The 16,370-nt window shown below is 38.5% G+C and overlaps 2 protein-coding genes across 3 annotated transcripts; both read right to left on the reverse strand.

Moving 5' to 3' along the window:
* Positions 1-33: 33 nt before the first annotated feature.
* LOC104450238 (1-acyl-sn-glycerol-3-phosphate acyltransferase) lies at positions 34-3,424 on the reverse strand. 2 transcript variants are annotated; one of them, XM_010064703.3, is made up of 6 exons: positions 3,008-3,424; positions 2,043-2,373; positions 1,168-1,317; positions 717-815; positions 550-642; positions 34-328 (listed from the first exon to the last, which is right to left on the reverse strand). In XM_010064703.3, the coding sequence occupies exons 2-6, from the start codon at positions 2,361-2,363 to the stop codon at positions 59-61; spliced, it is 933 nt and encodes a 310-aa protein (XP_010063005.2). In that variant the 5' UTR covers positions 2,364-2,373; positions 3,008-3,424; the 3' UTR covers positions 34-58. The 2 variants fall into 2 exon arrangements, with proteins under 2 accessions (XP_010063005.2, XP_010063006.2); XM_010064704.3 differs by having other exon boundaries at positions 2,043-2,377; positions 3,008-3,423.
* Positions 3,425-9,890: 6,466 nt separating this feature from the next.
* On the reverse strand, positions 9,891-10,274 carry LOC104452113 (hypothetical protein). The gene has a single exon (XM_010066635.2). The coding sequence runs from the start codon at positions 10,272-10,274 to the stop codon at positions 9,891-9,893; it is 384 nt and encodes a 127-aa protein (XP_010064937.1).
* Positions 10,275-16,370: the final 6,096 nt, after the last annotated feature.

Genomic DNA, 16,370 nt, shown 5'->3' on the forward strand with positions numbered 1-16,370 from the left:
ATTTGTGTTTTCTATTTTTTAACCATTCAAACGGTTACAACAACACTAACATATTCACCTAGGAAACTGAATTATTCCTAGTAGCAGCATTCGATGAATGAGGCCTCTGCGACTCGGGAAGGTGTTTCACATACATGTCATGGATCATTTCCACATACTCATCGATATGATCAGCAGTCCACTCATCAGTTTTGATTGGGGGAAGGAACTTTACAGTAAGAGGTGCGGGGCGAACATGTAAACTGCCCTTTCTCCATGCTAGATGGGTCCCAGTCAAGACTACAGGCACTACTGGGCGTCGTGACTGCAAGGCCAAGTGTACAAAACCCTGAACAAACATGATGCATGCCCATGAACAAGAGCAATGACGATTCACAATGCAGCTTAGGACTGCATCTTAGGAATGAATCTGTTATTAAAAAAAAGGGCTAAAAGCAATGTGCTTTAACTGTTTCAGGCAGTCCAACCACACTGCAACTTCTTATTCCTAAATTTCGTGACGAGTTCAGTAAGAGTTTTAAATTTTAGCTGGTTAAGTAAGGGACTTGCCTTCTTAAAAGGAAGCAGTCGTCCATTCTTTGACCTGGTGCCCTCAGGGAATATGATCAGAGACAGATTGCTTTTAACCACGGCATGAGCTGGCTGTGCAATTGCACCATTGACTTGTTAGAAACACATAAAAAACCTAGCCAAACAATGCAGAGGAAGACACTTACTTCCCTCATTGACTTGATGGCTGCAGTGGGGTTGGAACGATCTATGCGGAGATGATTGGCCAATACATAAAGCTGTCCAAAAAGTGGGTACCAGATAATCTGCACGGATGATTTTTCATTTGAAGTTAAGATTTTGAAATCCATCAATAAAATAGAGGTGCACATAATTATCATATCTCAATGTTGGACATGACAAATGCTGTTGAGACAGGTATGAATCATTATAATCTATAGACATGGAATATAGTGCCTCGCCTAATGATAGACATATAAATCCCAAGAGCTAATGCAATGAGAGTAAGATGCAGGACCACAGTTACAGGATCCTAAACCAGTTTTTATATATGCTTTGTAAGAAAACTCATGAGTATCATTGCTCCTTGCCTTGCAGTCAGCATGATGCTTCTCATCCCTGACACGTATTACCAACAGATTACACTAGGGATTTTACCTCCTTTTTTGCAATACCAACAGTGCCTGTCGGAGTCAACCACATTATAAGGAAAATATCAATTGGGGATGCATGATTGCAAATATAGATGGCCTTCTCATCAGCATATTCCAGCCCTTCAAACTTTATTGGATTTCCCAAGATCCACATCTGGAACGCATACATAAACTCCACTTCAACTGCCTAATCAAAACCATTATCGCAAAGAAAAAAGAGAAACACTTCAAAGAGCCACAAATTTTGGCAGCACTGTAGAATAATAACTAGCTATCAACAAAGTAATTGCATTCACTTGCAGTATCCTCCATTTCTTTTTCTTAAATTGCTAAAGAAAATAACTATATCTGCTGCTGATGGCCCCAAGGAGAATAACAGTTTCAGCATGAGCGGAAACTCAGACTCGTCAACTCAACAAACAATGATAAGGAATTAAGGATCACATTTTCTCCTCAGATGTCAATCCAAGTACCACCAAATATTAATTACATAAACCCTTCTGGTAAGATTCACATAACTAATTGTGTATTCTGAATTTAATGGATGATGCAATGAATTGATACATCGGTAACCAACTATATGAGTTGATAAACCTAATATCGCTTCCCCATAGTAATATGAGGGAAAAAGAAGAAAGATTCCAAATTGCAGCCCATAACTGCCCACACATGGTGGTTTAAAGCAAGATTAGTCTTTTAATCTTCAATCAACAGAAAAGTTAGAACGAAGCCTTCTAATCACTGCTGTTTTTTGGAACTGACAATTTGCTACAAGGCCAACAATTTGAAGTAATTGAGAGACTTTAACCAAATAGCAGCATAAATGAAGTACTATCACTTGTAATGTTGAAGTAACTTATGAAACCAAAAGTAGCTTACCAGCAGCCTGCCAGTTACGTGCCCATAAATATTCCCTTGCCTTATTCTTTCATAGGGCCACGGGATCAAAACAACCATGATCAATGCCCAAATGAAAGTCGTAACCATCATCGACAAGAAGCACGTCACTATTCTGATCCAAGATATCAACTCGGAAAACCACCCATCTTCATCAACATATCCATCAGTCCTTGGCCGATATCCCACCTCATCTTTCGCCAAGGCTTTTGATGAAACTCCAAAAGTGTCTATGGAGCTCGCATTCAAAAAGCTCTCCAGATTTCTGTTCCTCAGGAAAGAGCTGGCGCCACTACTTTCCATTCTATTGGGGCTTTCTAAAATGAAGTGGAAAAGTGCAAGCTGTGACCGTATTGTATATTATAGCAGAATTACAAACGGAATATCAGCAAATCACGAAGGATGAACTATGGTGAAAGCAGGATTAGTCAACCAACCAAGAAATTATCAGGTACCATCACAATAAGAACTATGCACAATTTCTGTGCCTCCCATTCAGTTGCAGAGAATTGGAAGAACGGTGAAAAAAAAGGTTTATTCATCAGTTCTACGCGAAACCAGCTGATCGTTTCGACTGCATTCATAGTCAAACTTCAAATTAACCGTCCTGCAACTCATTCTTCCTCAGTTCGTCGAAGACAAAAGAGCTTGAAGAGCGTCAAAGTCCAGTCGACGATCGAAGCTACTCAACAGTCTGATCAGTAATCTACTTGAGCACCGGATTTTGAAGCAAAACTCAATTTCACTCCTCAAAGATTATTTGAAAATGGGGGGGAAGAAAAACAGCGACAAGAAACTGAACACCCTATGAAGTAGAAAACGGAGTCTTGACGAGACGAATGTCGCCATTCAGCTCGCTTCCTCGGAAACCAAAACAAACCCATGTATCAAAACCAAGACTTGATGACTGTTCGAGACAGAGAGAGGGGAGGCTATGGCATTCTTACCCGAAGCACGGTCGCCGTCTCGCCAAGAACCGCCGAGGAGGTGCCAGCCAAGTCAAAGAGCCCCGAGAGAGAGAGAGAGAGAGAGAGAGAGAGAGAGAGAGAGAGAACTCGAAGCAGGAAGACGAAAATCGGACAGGGGGAGTAGTCCGACAAGGATTTCAAAGGGACGGAAGAGGGGGGAGATTTTGTGGAGTTGAGCGAAAGGGAAAGATTGCAGAAAATTACAAAGCGTGGTAGGCTGGAAGCTACTGCGACCGCCAAAGATGATGAGACGATACAGAGGGACAGAGAGAGAGAGAGATGGGGAATGCCATGCCTCTCCCTCAATTCTTCAGTGCGCACGAGGAAGGAACTCTGATCTCGCGCGGCCATTGGTCGTTTTGGTCTCCCCGGCGTGGAATTTTGCAAGTCCCCGCGTCCCCATGCGCGATGGGTTCGTCTCGAGAAAAATGTGGTGCATGTTTCTTCCTCAGACGAGGCCCAAATCATGGACGAGGAAAAAGAGCGTGTGAGGATGGCCTTTTTTCTTCTGGGGATGAGGAGATAATGTGATCCTGAAATTTGTAATTTATCCAATGCGATCTTTCAACTGTTATTTAATATGTAATATGATCTTAAAACTTTCAATTTGATACATATTTAATTTGGTCTTTAAAATATATGAAAATGTCTAATATTATCCTTCTAATAATTCAAGTTCAGGGATAGCAACATTTTCATATGATTTGGAATTAAATTGAATATGTACCAAAAGATTAATTATCATATTGAATAAATTAAAAGTTCAAGAATTATATTACATATTAAGCTACGATTCATTGATAACACCGAATAAATTAAAAATTCAAGATTTGCATTACATATTGGGCGAAAGTTTATGGACCACTCGTATTTTTTTCCCTTTATTTGAAATTAAAGTTATGGATAATTCGAAATTCCCTTGATAAGCCTTGAGATTAAAGAAGATGTGCATTTTTTGGGATCCAAAGTTGTGTTAACTCCAACTTTTTCTTGTTTTTGGGACATACAGCTCAGTCCAATTAATTCAATAAAATGGACCAAGATAGTGATTACTTTGATCCTAGAAAGAAATGTTTTAAAATAAAGACATGCTCAATAAATATTAACCGAATTTTAAAGCGTATGTTATTCCGATAAATCAAAGTATGTTATTGTGATAAAGGCTAACCAGATTCCATTATCTTCAGCCAGAAAAATTGATGGCGCAATATACGGACAGAAAAAAGTGCATATGGAAAAAAAGAAGCATAAAGACAAAAAAGTTTTCATTCGTGCTAACTAATTTTGACTTATTCAATCAAACACATCCGCTAATCACATGAAAAACGTGGCGACCAAGCGAGCAATGCTCGTTCGCCTAAGGCGGTCTTTTCCCTCAACAGATTTCTCGAAAGGATTAGGACAGAAAGCGAATCGTGGACCATAAGGAAAGAGCATCGAAAAGTTCACATTGTGATGTGGGCCCAAGACGAGACTATGTAGCTAGCCAATGGCCACAAAGCTTTCATTAAAATAGAGAAGAGTGTTTCTGGTGGCTGGCGACGATTGATCCAGCATTTGACTATTCCCAAAGATAAGGACACTTCAAATTCGTGACCCTCGTATAAATTTACCGGTTGATTCCAAATAATAAATGAAACGCCCACCGAAGCCGGAGGCGCTTCTGGTCTGCTCTCGTGGACCGGGATGGAGCATCCAGTCAAACTCATCTCACCAAATATTGAAGCAACCTCGAGATGACCCAAGTTGTAAAAAGTTATTGAATGAGACTTCCGTTCTCCAACTAACCTTAAATTTTTTAAGATTATTGACACCCAAAAAAGACCGAGATTTTAGTTGTAATCAATGAACATCAATCTTAATCAATGAAAGCAGAGATTGATAAAAATAAAAGTTATCAATGAACAAAAAAATCGACAACTCGAAGGCAATCGATAACTCTATAATGAAGTCGATGACAACAAACACCAATTATTGACAAGAATCAAAACTTGTCGGTGAAGTCATTGACATCGTCATGTAACTATAAAGTAGAGAAAGCTTCGGATGTGTAACTTTATAGAAGATTGCAGAGTCATTTCTTATGACTGCAAGTAGGATTAGTAAGACATTTGTTTTATCAAATTCAGTAACCTTTGTAAGTAATTATTGTATATAACCATCGATAAAGGGTTATAAATATCGTAAGTGTATTCTTTCTAAACCCCCTCCAATCAACCAAATCACTCAACATTCTTGCAAATCTATCTTTATCCTCTCTCTCTCTTTTTGGCAATTTGCATGGCTAATCATAATTTTGTCCAATCTCAATACCTTTAATTTTGTAGTCATTTACTTTTCAGTCCGAAATCAACAAAGGACCCTTCACAACTTTTGTCGATTTACTTATTGATCCATCCATATTTTTTAAAGATATTTCATCATCATTTTAGTGAAACATTTTTTTGGCACGTCCAGTGGACACATTTTGTTGATTTGATGAGATTGTGATGGCAAGAATTAGAAATCAACAAGAGTCCAACAATGTTGCTTGCAACAATAACCCACCACCACAAATTGGTAACAAGACAACCACGCATTCCAATACTTTACCTAGTAGGAGAGCAGCAGAAGAGGACCGACGTGAAGAAGTTGATCTTTTGATGCATCACACTAATGAGAAATTGAGGAAAGTTGCATCAAATCTCAACATGGTGTCAACCATGAGAAAAACGTTCGAAGAGTGACGGAATGATATGACCAACTACATTATGAGTTACATATTCAATGTAATCAAGCAGATTGTATCAATGTCATGAATGATGCCCTCTGGAGGCTAGGATCATTTAACGAGTATGTTCCTCGTCTTTTTTTTTTCCATTTAATGATGCTAATAATGTTGGTCAAATTAATCAACCCTTTTAAAAGAAATATGTAAAGGCCCGAATCTTCTAATCAAGGTAAGTATAATGGGAATAATCAAGTTAATGTTGGTCAAAATAATTTAGCGAGTCCAACTAGTCAACAGGTTGACCAATTGTTCAAAATGTAAGGCCTAGGACTCCATTGGTATCACCCAATGCCAATATTCTTGTTGGGCCTAACATGTCAATTAACCTAAATAATTAGGCAAGACTGACATCACTGCGTGGGGGGCGAGATGACCAACTAAATCCTCATTTGAACCCTACACACTTCGATAAAGAAACTCAACAACAATTGAGGTTGGACAAGGGTATTTGCATACTTATTTGTAGAAAACTACACCTTGAATGGTTCAATAATTAGTCTTTTTCAAGAGGTTTTATAAATGCTTGATTTTGCCATTTTTAGTTGTAAAGATAAGCAATCGACAATCGAACATACTGTCTAATTTATGCCTAGGGTAGGGAAGTAGAAATGAGATTTTTATGACTCGAGTTATTTATGGAATTTTTTTTTTTGCTTGATACACTAATATACCACCTAATTCAGTGTGTAATTGCAGAGATGAAAAGACAATACCATTCTCAATTTATCAATTGATACCACAAGTACCTGCCGCTGATTTGGCTAAATTTTATCAATATAATAGTGAGTCACTTGATCAGGCAATTGATAGATTTAAGAAGGCTAATAATATGCCTCACTTTGCTCTTAGAAAAAAAAAATCACGTGTGGTTTTTAATTATTCAAAATTCAATTTAAAAGAAACATTTGAAGGTCAAAATTTTGCCATTTTATTTCAATTAGCAATGAGAGTTTCTCCCTATGAGCGAATGTAAAAAGATAGAGGTAAAGAGCCACATGAATACTTTTACACAAAACGTGTCTCTTCTGAAAAATTATGAGTCAAACATATGAATCTGACATTGAAATAAATGTAGCAAAAATGATGCTTGACAAGCCTCACATTTGTCGATCCTTAAAACCTCCCGAAATGAAAGACACAAGAATGGCTAGAGTTAAAGAAATTCAAGTTGACTCGTTGAAACTAATAAGTTGGATGAAATCTTCGATTTCTCTTAAAAGATGGCCTGATAAATTTAATAAAAGGCCAAATTATCCCATGTAAAGAAGATTTAGTAAACAAGAAATATTGTAAGTGGCACGATTGATGGAGCCATAACAAAATTAACTATATTGTTTTCAAGAAATTAATTCAAAGAGCAATCTAAAAGTGAAAAATCAAATTTGCCAATAGTAAGAGGGTATATGATGACTCTTGATTTTATAATTTAAAGGAATTGAATGACCAAACAGTCATTAAATTCTTTTAAGAGTGGGCATATGTTGACACCAAAAATTGATATACTTTTGGTTATTATCAACAAGCATCGCATTTAGCAGATGAGAGTAGAATTTGATGAAGATAGAAATCATTGATGAACGAAACAATTGATAAATCGAGGGAAATCGACTACTTTTCAATGAAGTTACTGATAACGAACATCAATCATTGACAAGAACCTACACTTGTTTCAAACATTCAATTCTTTTAAACGACATCTTTAACCGTCGATAGAGGGTTATGAATACCGCTAGTTGATTCTTTGTAAATCTCAAATCAATTACTTTCTTGCAATTTACATGGCCAAGCACAGTTACCTCCGGTCTCAATACCTTTAATCTTCTTGTCATTTACTTTTTTGTTTAAAATCAACAAAGAACCATTCACAATCTTTGTGAATTCATCCATCAATCCATTCATATCCTTGAAAGACATTTCATCACATTTTCGGTGAAACAAAGATGAATATTTTACAACTGGACATTGAAATGAAATCAACCAGAGGGATCGATGGTCAAGTAGTCTTTCATGAGCTCAAAAGGTAGAAGCTTAGGGCGAGTACAATAACCATTTTATTTTTATTACATAACAATTTTTTTATTCCAAACTTGTTTTTGGAATAGAAATTCATCTAGTGACGCAATTTCATTTTTCAATTTCTGAAACAAATTTTTAGTCCAGAAATAGGTTTGGAACGGAAATAAAAAGTACAAATATTTTAGTTTTCTATTTTTTGAATGGAAATGAGAAATAAAAACCCTTCTCATTGCTTATTCTTTTAACTAGTCAAGCCGGTCGCTGCCAGTTGCCGTCCTTGGCCATAATCGGCCGTTGGCAACTGCTATTGTCCTCCGCATCCAATGGCCACTAGCCACCGCCATCCACCATCACCCGTCATTGTTTGCCGTTGTCCACCACAATCATAATCCATTGCCACCATCCACCGTCCCTCGGGAAGGAGAAATTTTGTGTCATTATCAAACAAAATTATTCAAAATAAAATTTTGTATTGATATTAAACATAAAAATTTATTTCTTTTCAAAAATCAATTTTTGATCAGAATGATTATTATTTGCACCCTTGGCAAGAGCTGGGCAAGCAAACTACCTAAGAAAAATGTCCCTCGCGTGGGCATGTCGCCACTCGCCAGGGATGCCGCAACGGATTCAGCCTCTTCAAATTTGTCGGCGACGGTCAAGTAAGTACTACACAATCAAATGTTCCGTTCAACGAATCGGCGGATGTGGAATTTCCATGGCAACGTTTCGTGGAGGCGCTTCTCAAGAGGACTAGTCCTAGCTTAGCCGCCTAGCTTAGCCGCTTTGTTTTTTGTTTCATCGAAAGCAACGTCTCCGAATTGAGATTAATATGACGATCTAATCATGAGTTTTGTGTCTATAGATTCTAATGGCTATCCACACTAGTCAATGATCTTTCGATCGCGATGCAATACTACTACAAGATCATTCCGAATTCACGTTAAGGCTACGTGGGAAGTCAAGCATTTGGGATGACCTGTTTTCATTTGATGCATTTTGACTTCAAATATGTGTCTCCGCGCACAAATAAGAATTGCTGATAAGATAGGACCCTAAATCCCCAAAATATTGTACAGTCATAGCTGGTTGGCTCGACTATCTACGTTTAAAATTATCATTCAAAACCTCAAAACTTCAACATGCTGAGTCCGGCATTTTCTAAAGAGGGAGATGACGGGGATGATTCGATGATGGTTCTGGGCTTTTAGCCGTTCAAATATCTCGGGCGCGACGAAGATGATCGTGGGCCGACCTCGGCTTGGGCCCATTGACTAGCTTCTCCATTTGGCTAGAATGACGGAATTGCCCCTATGGTAAGAGAATGAAAATGGACGCGTGATTGATTAGGCAAGGCAAATTCCCTCGCTTGGGAAGGCGTACGGACGACTAAGATGAGAATAGACGACGATCTCAAGGTCCACTGGGGCCCGCGCCAGTTGTCGTGACTCCCACCTTGGGAGGAGAAACTCCGGGGATATCGTAAATTACATTTTCTCAAAATTGACCTCATTTTTCCTTTTTTCTCTTATTTTGAAGATAGAAGTGCATGAAGACTTTTTCTTTCCTCCTTCTTTTCCTCTCCTTACCAACAAGATAATTTCGTCTCCTATATCTTCATCGCCTTCATTTTATTTTATCAAAGAATTCATTTCCCCCACCAATTTTTTTTCCTTCACCTTCGATTTTTCTTTACCAACCTCTGTTTCCCAACATAAAGTAAGAGGACACAACCTGGAGCGCGAAGTAACGATTGCTAGTCGAGAAAAATCAGCTCCTAACTAATCTCAATTATCTCCAAATATTAATTTAGGACAAGAAGAGAGGGAGACAGAGAAAGAGACAGAGAGAGTAGGAAGGAAATGTACAGTATTGTCACCATCACTTGACAATACTCTGTTTTTCTCTTATGTTCTGTACATCAGACTGCAAAACCCAGCAAAAGAATATGAATTCCTCCGAGATCAAGATCGATAAATTCATCACTATGTGCATCTCCTAATAAAAACAGAAAAAAAAAAAAAGAGACAAATAAACCCTCTCGGCATCTACCCAGTTCACATGATATACCAAAAGCTAATTGACCTCAGGGATGCTCTTCAACGCGGGCCTCCACGACCTCTGCCCCGTCTCGAACCTGTCACTCGCGCTTATCGCCATCAGCTGCGAAACCAGTCGCTCTACGGTCTTCTCCTCCTTCGTGTCCGGCTTCCCCAGCAACTCCTCCAACTGCCTCTTCGTTATCCTTATCTTCACCTCCACCCTCGCTGCCGCCACCGCCGGCGTCGCCGCGGCATTGCCCGACCAGCGCTGCCTGCTCTTCTCGAGGAGATCCTCTGTCTCCTCCAGGTCCGCAGCCACCGCAGGATCTGCGCCGCTCTCAGGCGAGGAGGACAGCCCGTCCTCCCAGTCGTCGCCGCCCCATTGCATCGGAGACTCGTGCCTGATGCAGTTCCCCATCTGATTGTTATTCTCTGTCTCTTTCCTTCTGAAACGTTCGACGGTTGTTGCGGAGCGAAGAAGAGATCAAGATCTTGGGAATGGAGGAGGAGCGGGAGTTAAATAAGAGGAGAGGAGGGAGAGAAATTTAGCTGGAGGAGATGGTCTTCGGTTGATGAACGTGACGGTGACAGGGGGGTCAAACCTAATTTGTTGCCACGTCGGAAGACAACCGTCTGACGTGGCACGTGAAAGCGTAGGGTTGACCTCATCCTACATCCACCACCAGCTAATTTCGGGAGGCACTTGCCCCCTGCATGTGATGGACGACGTTGGTGCCTCTGCCTGCGCGGAGCTGTCGGCGAACGTAGTTTAGCTCGGCTCGGATAGGCTCGGCTCGAGCCATTTCGGTTGTTTGTTGTTCGGTCCTGTTGTCTCAGTCGGCCTGGACAGTGCCACGTAAGCCTACACGGATGATACCAACCGCCCGTGAGTGCAATCATAACCGCCGATTTTTTTGAAATTCACGTGATGCGAAGATTGTAATTGATTAGATTTATTATTAATCAGGTCCGGATAAGTATTTTCTCATATGAAGTGTCATTATTTTGATTTAATAATTAAATTAGTTAGAGTGAATAAAATTATCATGCTCTAAAAAGCACCGAATTTACTTAATTAAAAGGAACAAACTTGGGAATCTCAATCTGTGAATGTTCCTTATATCAATTTACTTTCGAAATTATATTGATTATGCATATAGAGTTTTTCTCACTTCATTATAAGATAACTTCTCGAGAATTTTGTAGTTGTAGTGTCATTAGGGATGTAATTGAGCCAAATAGATATACTTTAATACTCAAAATTTGACATGACTTAAAAAAAGGTTATAGATATTTCGATCTCTATAAACTTAGCTAGGTACTCCCATTCGGCTTGATCAAATTATTAGATCCATTTAGAGTTTTTCTTTTTATTTTTTCTTAAATTCCGCAGCCCGTGCATTTACTTTCTTCGCAATGAATATTTCTTTAAATTTTTTAAAAGAGCTTACCTCAACATTTGCACAAGTATTCTCAATTTATTTTCAATTTCGATGGAATAAAGACGAAGGAAATTCTTTTGAACTTTTTCAAGCAAAAGGAAAGAGCCCTCACGAGTCACGACATGCATACTCGCATGCTCCAGGTGCATACCTATAATTAGATTTGATCAATTCATGTGAATCTCACTTCATCCGACGGCGGAAAATAAGGGGAGATTTTTATTTTTATTTTTTTGCCCCTCGCGAGCCGTGTGTATCTTGGCAAAGCCGATAGCCTAAGAGAGGGCTCGGCTCTCCCGACGCAAAGCCGAAAGCCATCGGCTGGAGAGCAGGTCCGGTAGGCAGGTGTGAAAAGGGCGCCCAAAGAGGATCTGCGCCGTGTGAACGCAAATGGGGAACGGTATCTTCTCCCTCCTCGGCATTTATTCCTTTCACACAACGTCTCGGGGAGTTCGCCTAAGCCCGCTGAACAATGACGTCATTAATTATCGAAATGCTCATCTAATCTTATCCAGGTTTGCAATTGCGTGCCTCTTTAATCATTGCGCCGTACTCATTGCCCTCTTTTCTTTTCTTTTTCCATCAACGTAATTAAGGTGCGTTCGATTTGACTTTTGAAAAGAACATTTAAAAATATAAATGATTTTAAGTTAAAATAATTTTTTTTATAAAAGCAAGCAGTGTTTAGTAAATTATAATTTGAAAGTGTATCCAAAAAGAAATTTCATTTTAATGATGTTTTAAAATTCATGCTTTATGCATGACTTTTGTCTTTTTTTTATAAAGAAAAAACCTCAGACTCATAAAGGACTTAACGATTGGCCAAATATGGGATTAGCAACCCTTGCCTAGAGTCACATGCTAGGTGACCTCTAGCTATGTCACTTGTGGTGATGCGACATCACCAACTCTAGATCTAGCCTTGTTTGCGGTTTGAGCCCTTCACCAGCCGAGAGTCACGTAAAAAAATATTTCTTGAATTATAAAAGTTTAGTGCGAGCAAAGTTAAAAGAAAAAATATATATTAACATTAAGAAACGCTCAAAACCAATATAACTCTAGACCTATATTGGATGAAAAGTCTTTGGAAGTGCAATTGCATCTTCTTAAAAACTCTCCCAAAAATTTATCAAATGAGACTTGCATTTGCCCAATAGACTTTTAGAACTCATCCCTTCCAAACGCACCCTAATTTGTACAAAAGCCGCCACCAAATTCCCCTATATACAAGGTCTGATATACTGGTGCATATTGAGGAATTTTCTGTTGGTCACGCGAAATAAATTCTTGTGCCGAAAGGGATGCTTCTTCAACTTTAGAGTAAACAACTGCTGTAAATAGAATACCCAGATCAACATCGGAATTACTTTTAAGAACACCAACTATGGTATTTTCTCCATCAAGGCATTCTATAGCACGCCATAGCATAATACTAAATCAGGCAGAAGGGTTTCGTGATGTTAACTTGTCCCGATGAACTCATTCATGACGTTTCCTTCCCCTTTTTACTCGATGCAATCACTTGAGTTCTGATCGGACATTCAAGAAATAATTTCTTAAACCTAATTTTTTATTTTTAGTGTGGATGGTCTGTCTTAGATTGAATTTAACAAACAGACCAGATCTGATGTTACAAAAGACTAGTCCCTCACGCCACCTAAACGTTAAATGAAGAAATCCCCTCCAAAAACAAAAGAAGAACAAAATAATGAGGTAGGTATCATATGTGACGACAAGTAGCGTGTCACTACATGACATGTTGGAAGTGCCTATTCTCTTTAGAAAAAGTTGGTGAGTCTCTGTCGTCCAATTCACCAACCCTTTCGGTGCAAGACTGAAGGCATGTGATCGCACCTTCACCCACCACTTTCGGTGCAAGAGTGAAGGCATATGATTCGCACATTCACCCATCACTTCCATCACATGTAACGCGGCGATCACAGACAAGGCATTCCCCCCATGAATAAGATGGCATTCAAAAAGCTTTTCTTTGAAATTCTAACACACACTCTCATGATTATCAACGCGTTATATTATAATGTTCGCGTTTTGGTAATCATACGTCAGGCTTGGATATGCTGGTGTCATAATTTTCACGCATAAGACAGGACTTATGTGCCACTGATAATACTGTCAAAGGCTTGTTACGTGAATAGTGCTAAGTCTAAGTGTCTAGCATGGGCAGTCAAAATGAGCTGCAAAATAGACCAAGTCTAATTGAAAAGTGATCAATCGAGGATCCTGCTTAATTACTAGGGAGTCTTGCTACGCAAGTGAACGTGCCCAATCATCAATCGCTTGAATTTCTCATGTTAGAGTCGTGCGGTTTAGTTGCGTTTAATTAATGGTAAATCTACACTCAATCATTGAATGATTAGCTGTTGGGTCTCAGGAAATTTCTAATTTTGAGAATATAGCATTACTTTTTGAAGCCGTTTTGTCTTCTTCCTTTATTTATTTATTTATTTATTCTATATATCCAAACAACCCTCTGTAGGCATTCGTCGTGGTGACCTCATTCACACGTCACACTGAGTTTAAGCCAAGCGGTGCCCTTGTGTACGAATTCTTTTGCGAGAAGATGGTTGTTTGATCTCTTACGCTTGGTGTTTATTTCACAGAAAATAACTTTCAAAAAAATATTTTTTGAATTTTCTAGTGTTCATTTTATAAACGATGAACTAATCAAGGAAAATATTTTTTGCTATTAAAAAATATTTTTTCAAGAGTAGAGAAAATGTTTTTCACTTTTCAAAAAGTAGAAAATATTTTCCATAACTTCATCCACTTCACTTTCTTTCACCAAACACATTTAAAAAAAAAAAAAAAATCAACTTTCTAATTCTTTTTCTTTTCTTTTCTTTTCTTTTCTTTTTTTTTCTTCTTCTTCCTTGGGCTTAGTCGGTCGCCGACTACGGCAATTGCTAGTGACCGGCCATTGACAAGCTTCGACCTCGCCCCCAGGTCGGTGAGACTCAAGCTCGCTAGATTCCGACAAGCTGAGTGAGGCATGGGCCTCACCCGAGGTCACCAAAGCCTTGCCGACCTTTGGCGAGGCTTGAGCCCTACCCAACTTGCTGGCCTCGGGCAAACTTGGGCATTGCTCGATCAAGCGAGGTAGAGCCTCGTCGGAATTTGGTGAGCTTGAGCCTCTCCAGCCTAGGGCGAGGTCGGAGCTCGCCAATGGCTGGTCACTAATCGACCATCGGCATAGCTAGCGACCAGCCAAGGCCAAGGAAGAAGAAGGAAAAAAAAAGGGAAAGGAAAAAAAATTGAAAAACTGATTTAAAAATTTATTGAAAACAAGTGCATGCAAGAAAAGATTTTCCTTCTTGAATGGCGGAAAATATTTTCTAGTTTATTTTCAAAGTTCAACCAAACATTGAAAAATACTATTATTTTCCTAGAAAATAGCTTATTGGAAAACAATTTCTAGAAACGCCATATTTTTTGAGAAACGAATGGAACTAGATTGGGTCCAATTCATTCACTAATTTCAAATGTATGCGTGATATTAAGGAAAAGTAGTCCAAGCATAGATAATTTTCATGGAAAAATTGTCCAAAAAGTCATTAACTTATTGTACGATGATCAATTTAGTCATAATATTTTAATTGTGCCAATTAATCCTAAACCTTTGACAATTTGTCAATTTAGCCATAAGCTTTTTAATTATGTCAATTTAGCCCTAAATCTTTTGATGATTTGCCAATTTAGTTATTCTGGTTAATTTTGCCAAGAAATCGCTTACTTGACAATCTTATTAGCATAATCAACAATGATGTGGCAATTTTCGCATTTCTTTTAATTTTTCAATTTTTATGATTTAAAAAAAAAAATCTTTTTTTCCTTTTCTTCCTCCAACTATTTGTTAGCCTCGCCGATGACTAGTGACTAGCCACAAGTGAGGGCTAGTAAGGCTTGACCTCAAGCCCTCACTAGCCTCTAGCGAGCTAATGAGGTCGGCCTTGCCAGCCTCGAGCAAGGCACGCCCTTGTTGGTCACTAGCCATTGCTAGCCTCAACTTGTGAAAAGGAGGAAAGAAAGAAAAAAATTTGAAAAACATAGTGAAATTTAGAAAATATAAAAACATAAAAAATTTGTTTACATAGGTTAGTCGACACCCATATCATAATTTTCAATCGAAATTGACTGAAGGGACCAAATGAGTAAATTGTCAAAAAGTTTATGACTAAATTAGTATAATTGAAACGTTTGAGACTAAATTGATTACTATACAATAGTTTGGTACTTTTTAGATAATTTTCACAAATTTGAATTAACATGTACTTCAATATGGATTGGATGAACCCACGAACTTGATTTAGCAGGTAAATGATGGGTAAACGAAGGAAATGGGTTCAATTTTTCAATATTATTTTCAGTCCATATATCTAGATTTTGATTTACATCTTACCTCATGCACAAAGTTAACAAGTTTATAAGATGGACATTCACATAATGAAAGAATATGTATATATAAATTCACATAAGTTTTGTCATTCTAGGAGGGTTGACATGAGTTAACAATGTTTTGAGATGGGCAGAATAAGATCAAATCAATTTTCCAGGGGACAAAACCAAAATTAGTGTGATATCATCATCATCATAACTGCACAAATTAGAAGTGGAATGGAATGGACCCTATCTTTGTAGGAGGAGACCTCTTGAGAGAACGCCTTTAGAACATATAAATTTTGGACACCCAAGACCTCTCTTTTGCGCGCAGAGAAAGAGAGAGAGAGAGAGAGAGAGAGAGAGAGAGAGAGAGAGAGTAATGACAATAACATGCGACCATGTTATTGGCAGGAATGTGGGAGAAAAATTAGTTAGCCACTTGTTTAATCTCATCAAATTGTTCACCAGCCAGAATCGTTAACAGGGGCACCTTCAAGATGTCGAATTTTTAAGTGATGATTGCCAGGAAAGTCAACCAGGAATTTTCCTATCTTTGTATAATATTGAAAGCACGTCGCAAGCCCCGGCTGTCATCTTTTCTACAAATGAAATGCCCATTTTGTTTTGTCATACTCTGACAATTAAGAAGTATGAGACACGTAATTTATACATCC

The sequence above is a fragment of the Eucalyptus grandis genome, chromosome 6 (assembly GCF_016545825.1).
Source record: "Eucalyptus grandis isolate ANBG69807.140 chromosome 6, ASM1654582v1, whole genome shotgun sequence".
In the NCBI taxonomy this organism is placed as follows: domain Eukaryota; kingdom Viridiplantae; phylum Streptophyta; class Magnoliopsida; order Myrtales; family Myrtaceae; genus Eucalyptus; species Eucalyptus grandis.

Bases quoted from the DNA above. Each gene is read 5' to 3' on its own strand.
- LOC104452113 (XM_010066635.2), bottom strand. From the start codon at position 10,274: ATGGGGAACTGCATCAGGCACGAGTCTCCGATGCAATGGGGCGGCGAC.
- LOC104450238 (XM_010064703.3), bottom strand. From the start codon at position 2,363: ATGGAAAGTAGTGGCGCCAGCTCTTTCCTGAGGAACAGAAATCTGGAG. The intron at 1,318-2,042 runs GTAAGCTACTTT...TATGCGTTCCAG, and splicing joins ACGTAACTGGCAGGCTGCTG to ATGTGGATCTTGGGAAATCC. The intron at 329-549 runs GCAAGTCCCTTA...ATGTTTGTTCAG, and splicing joins GACTGCTTCCTTTTAAGAAG to GGTTTTGTACACTTGGCCTT.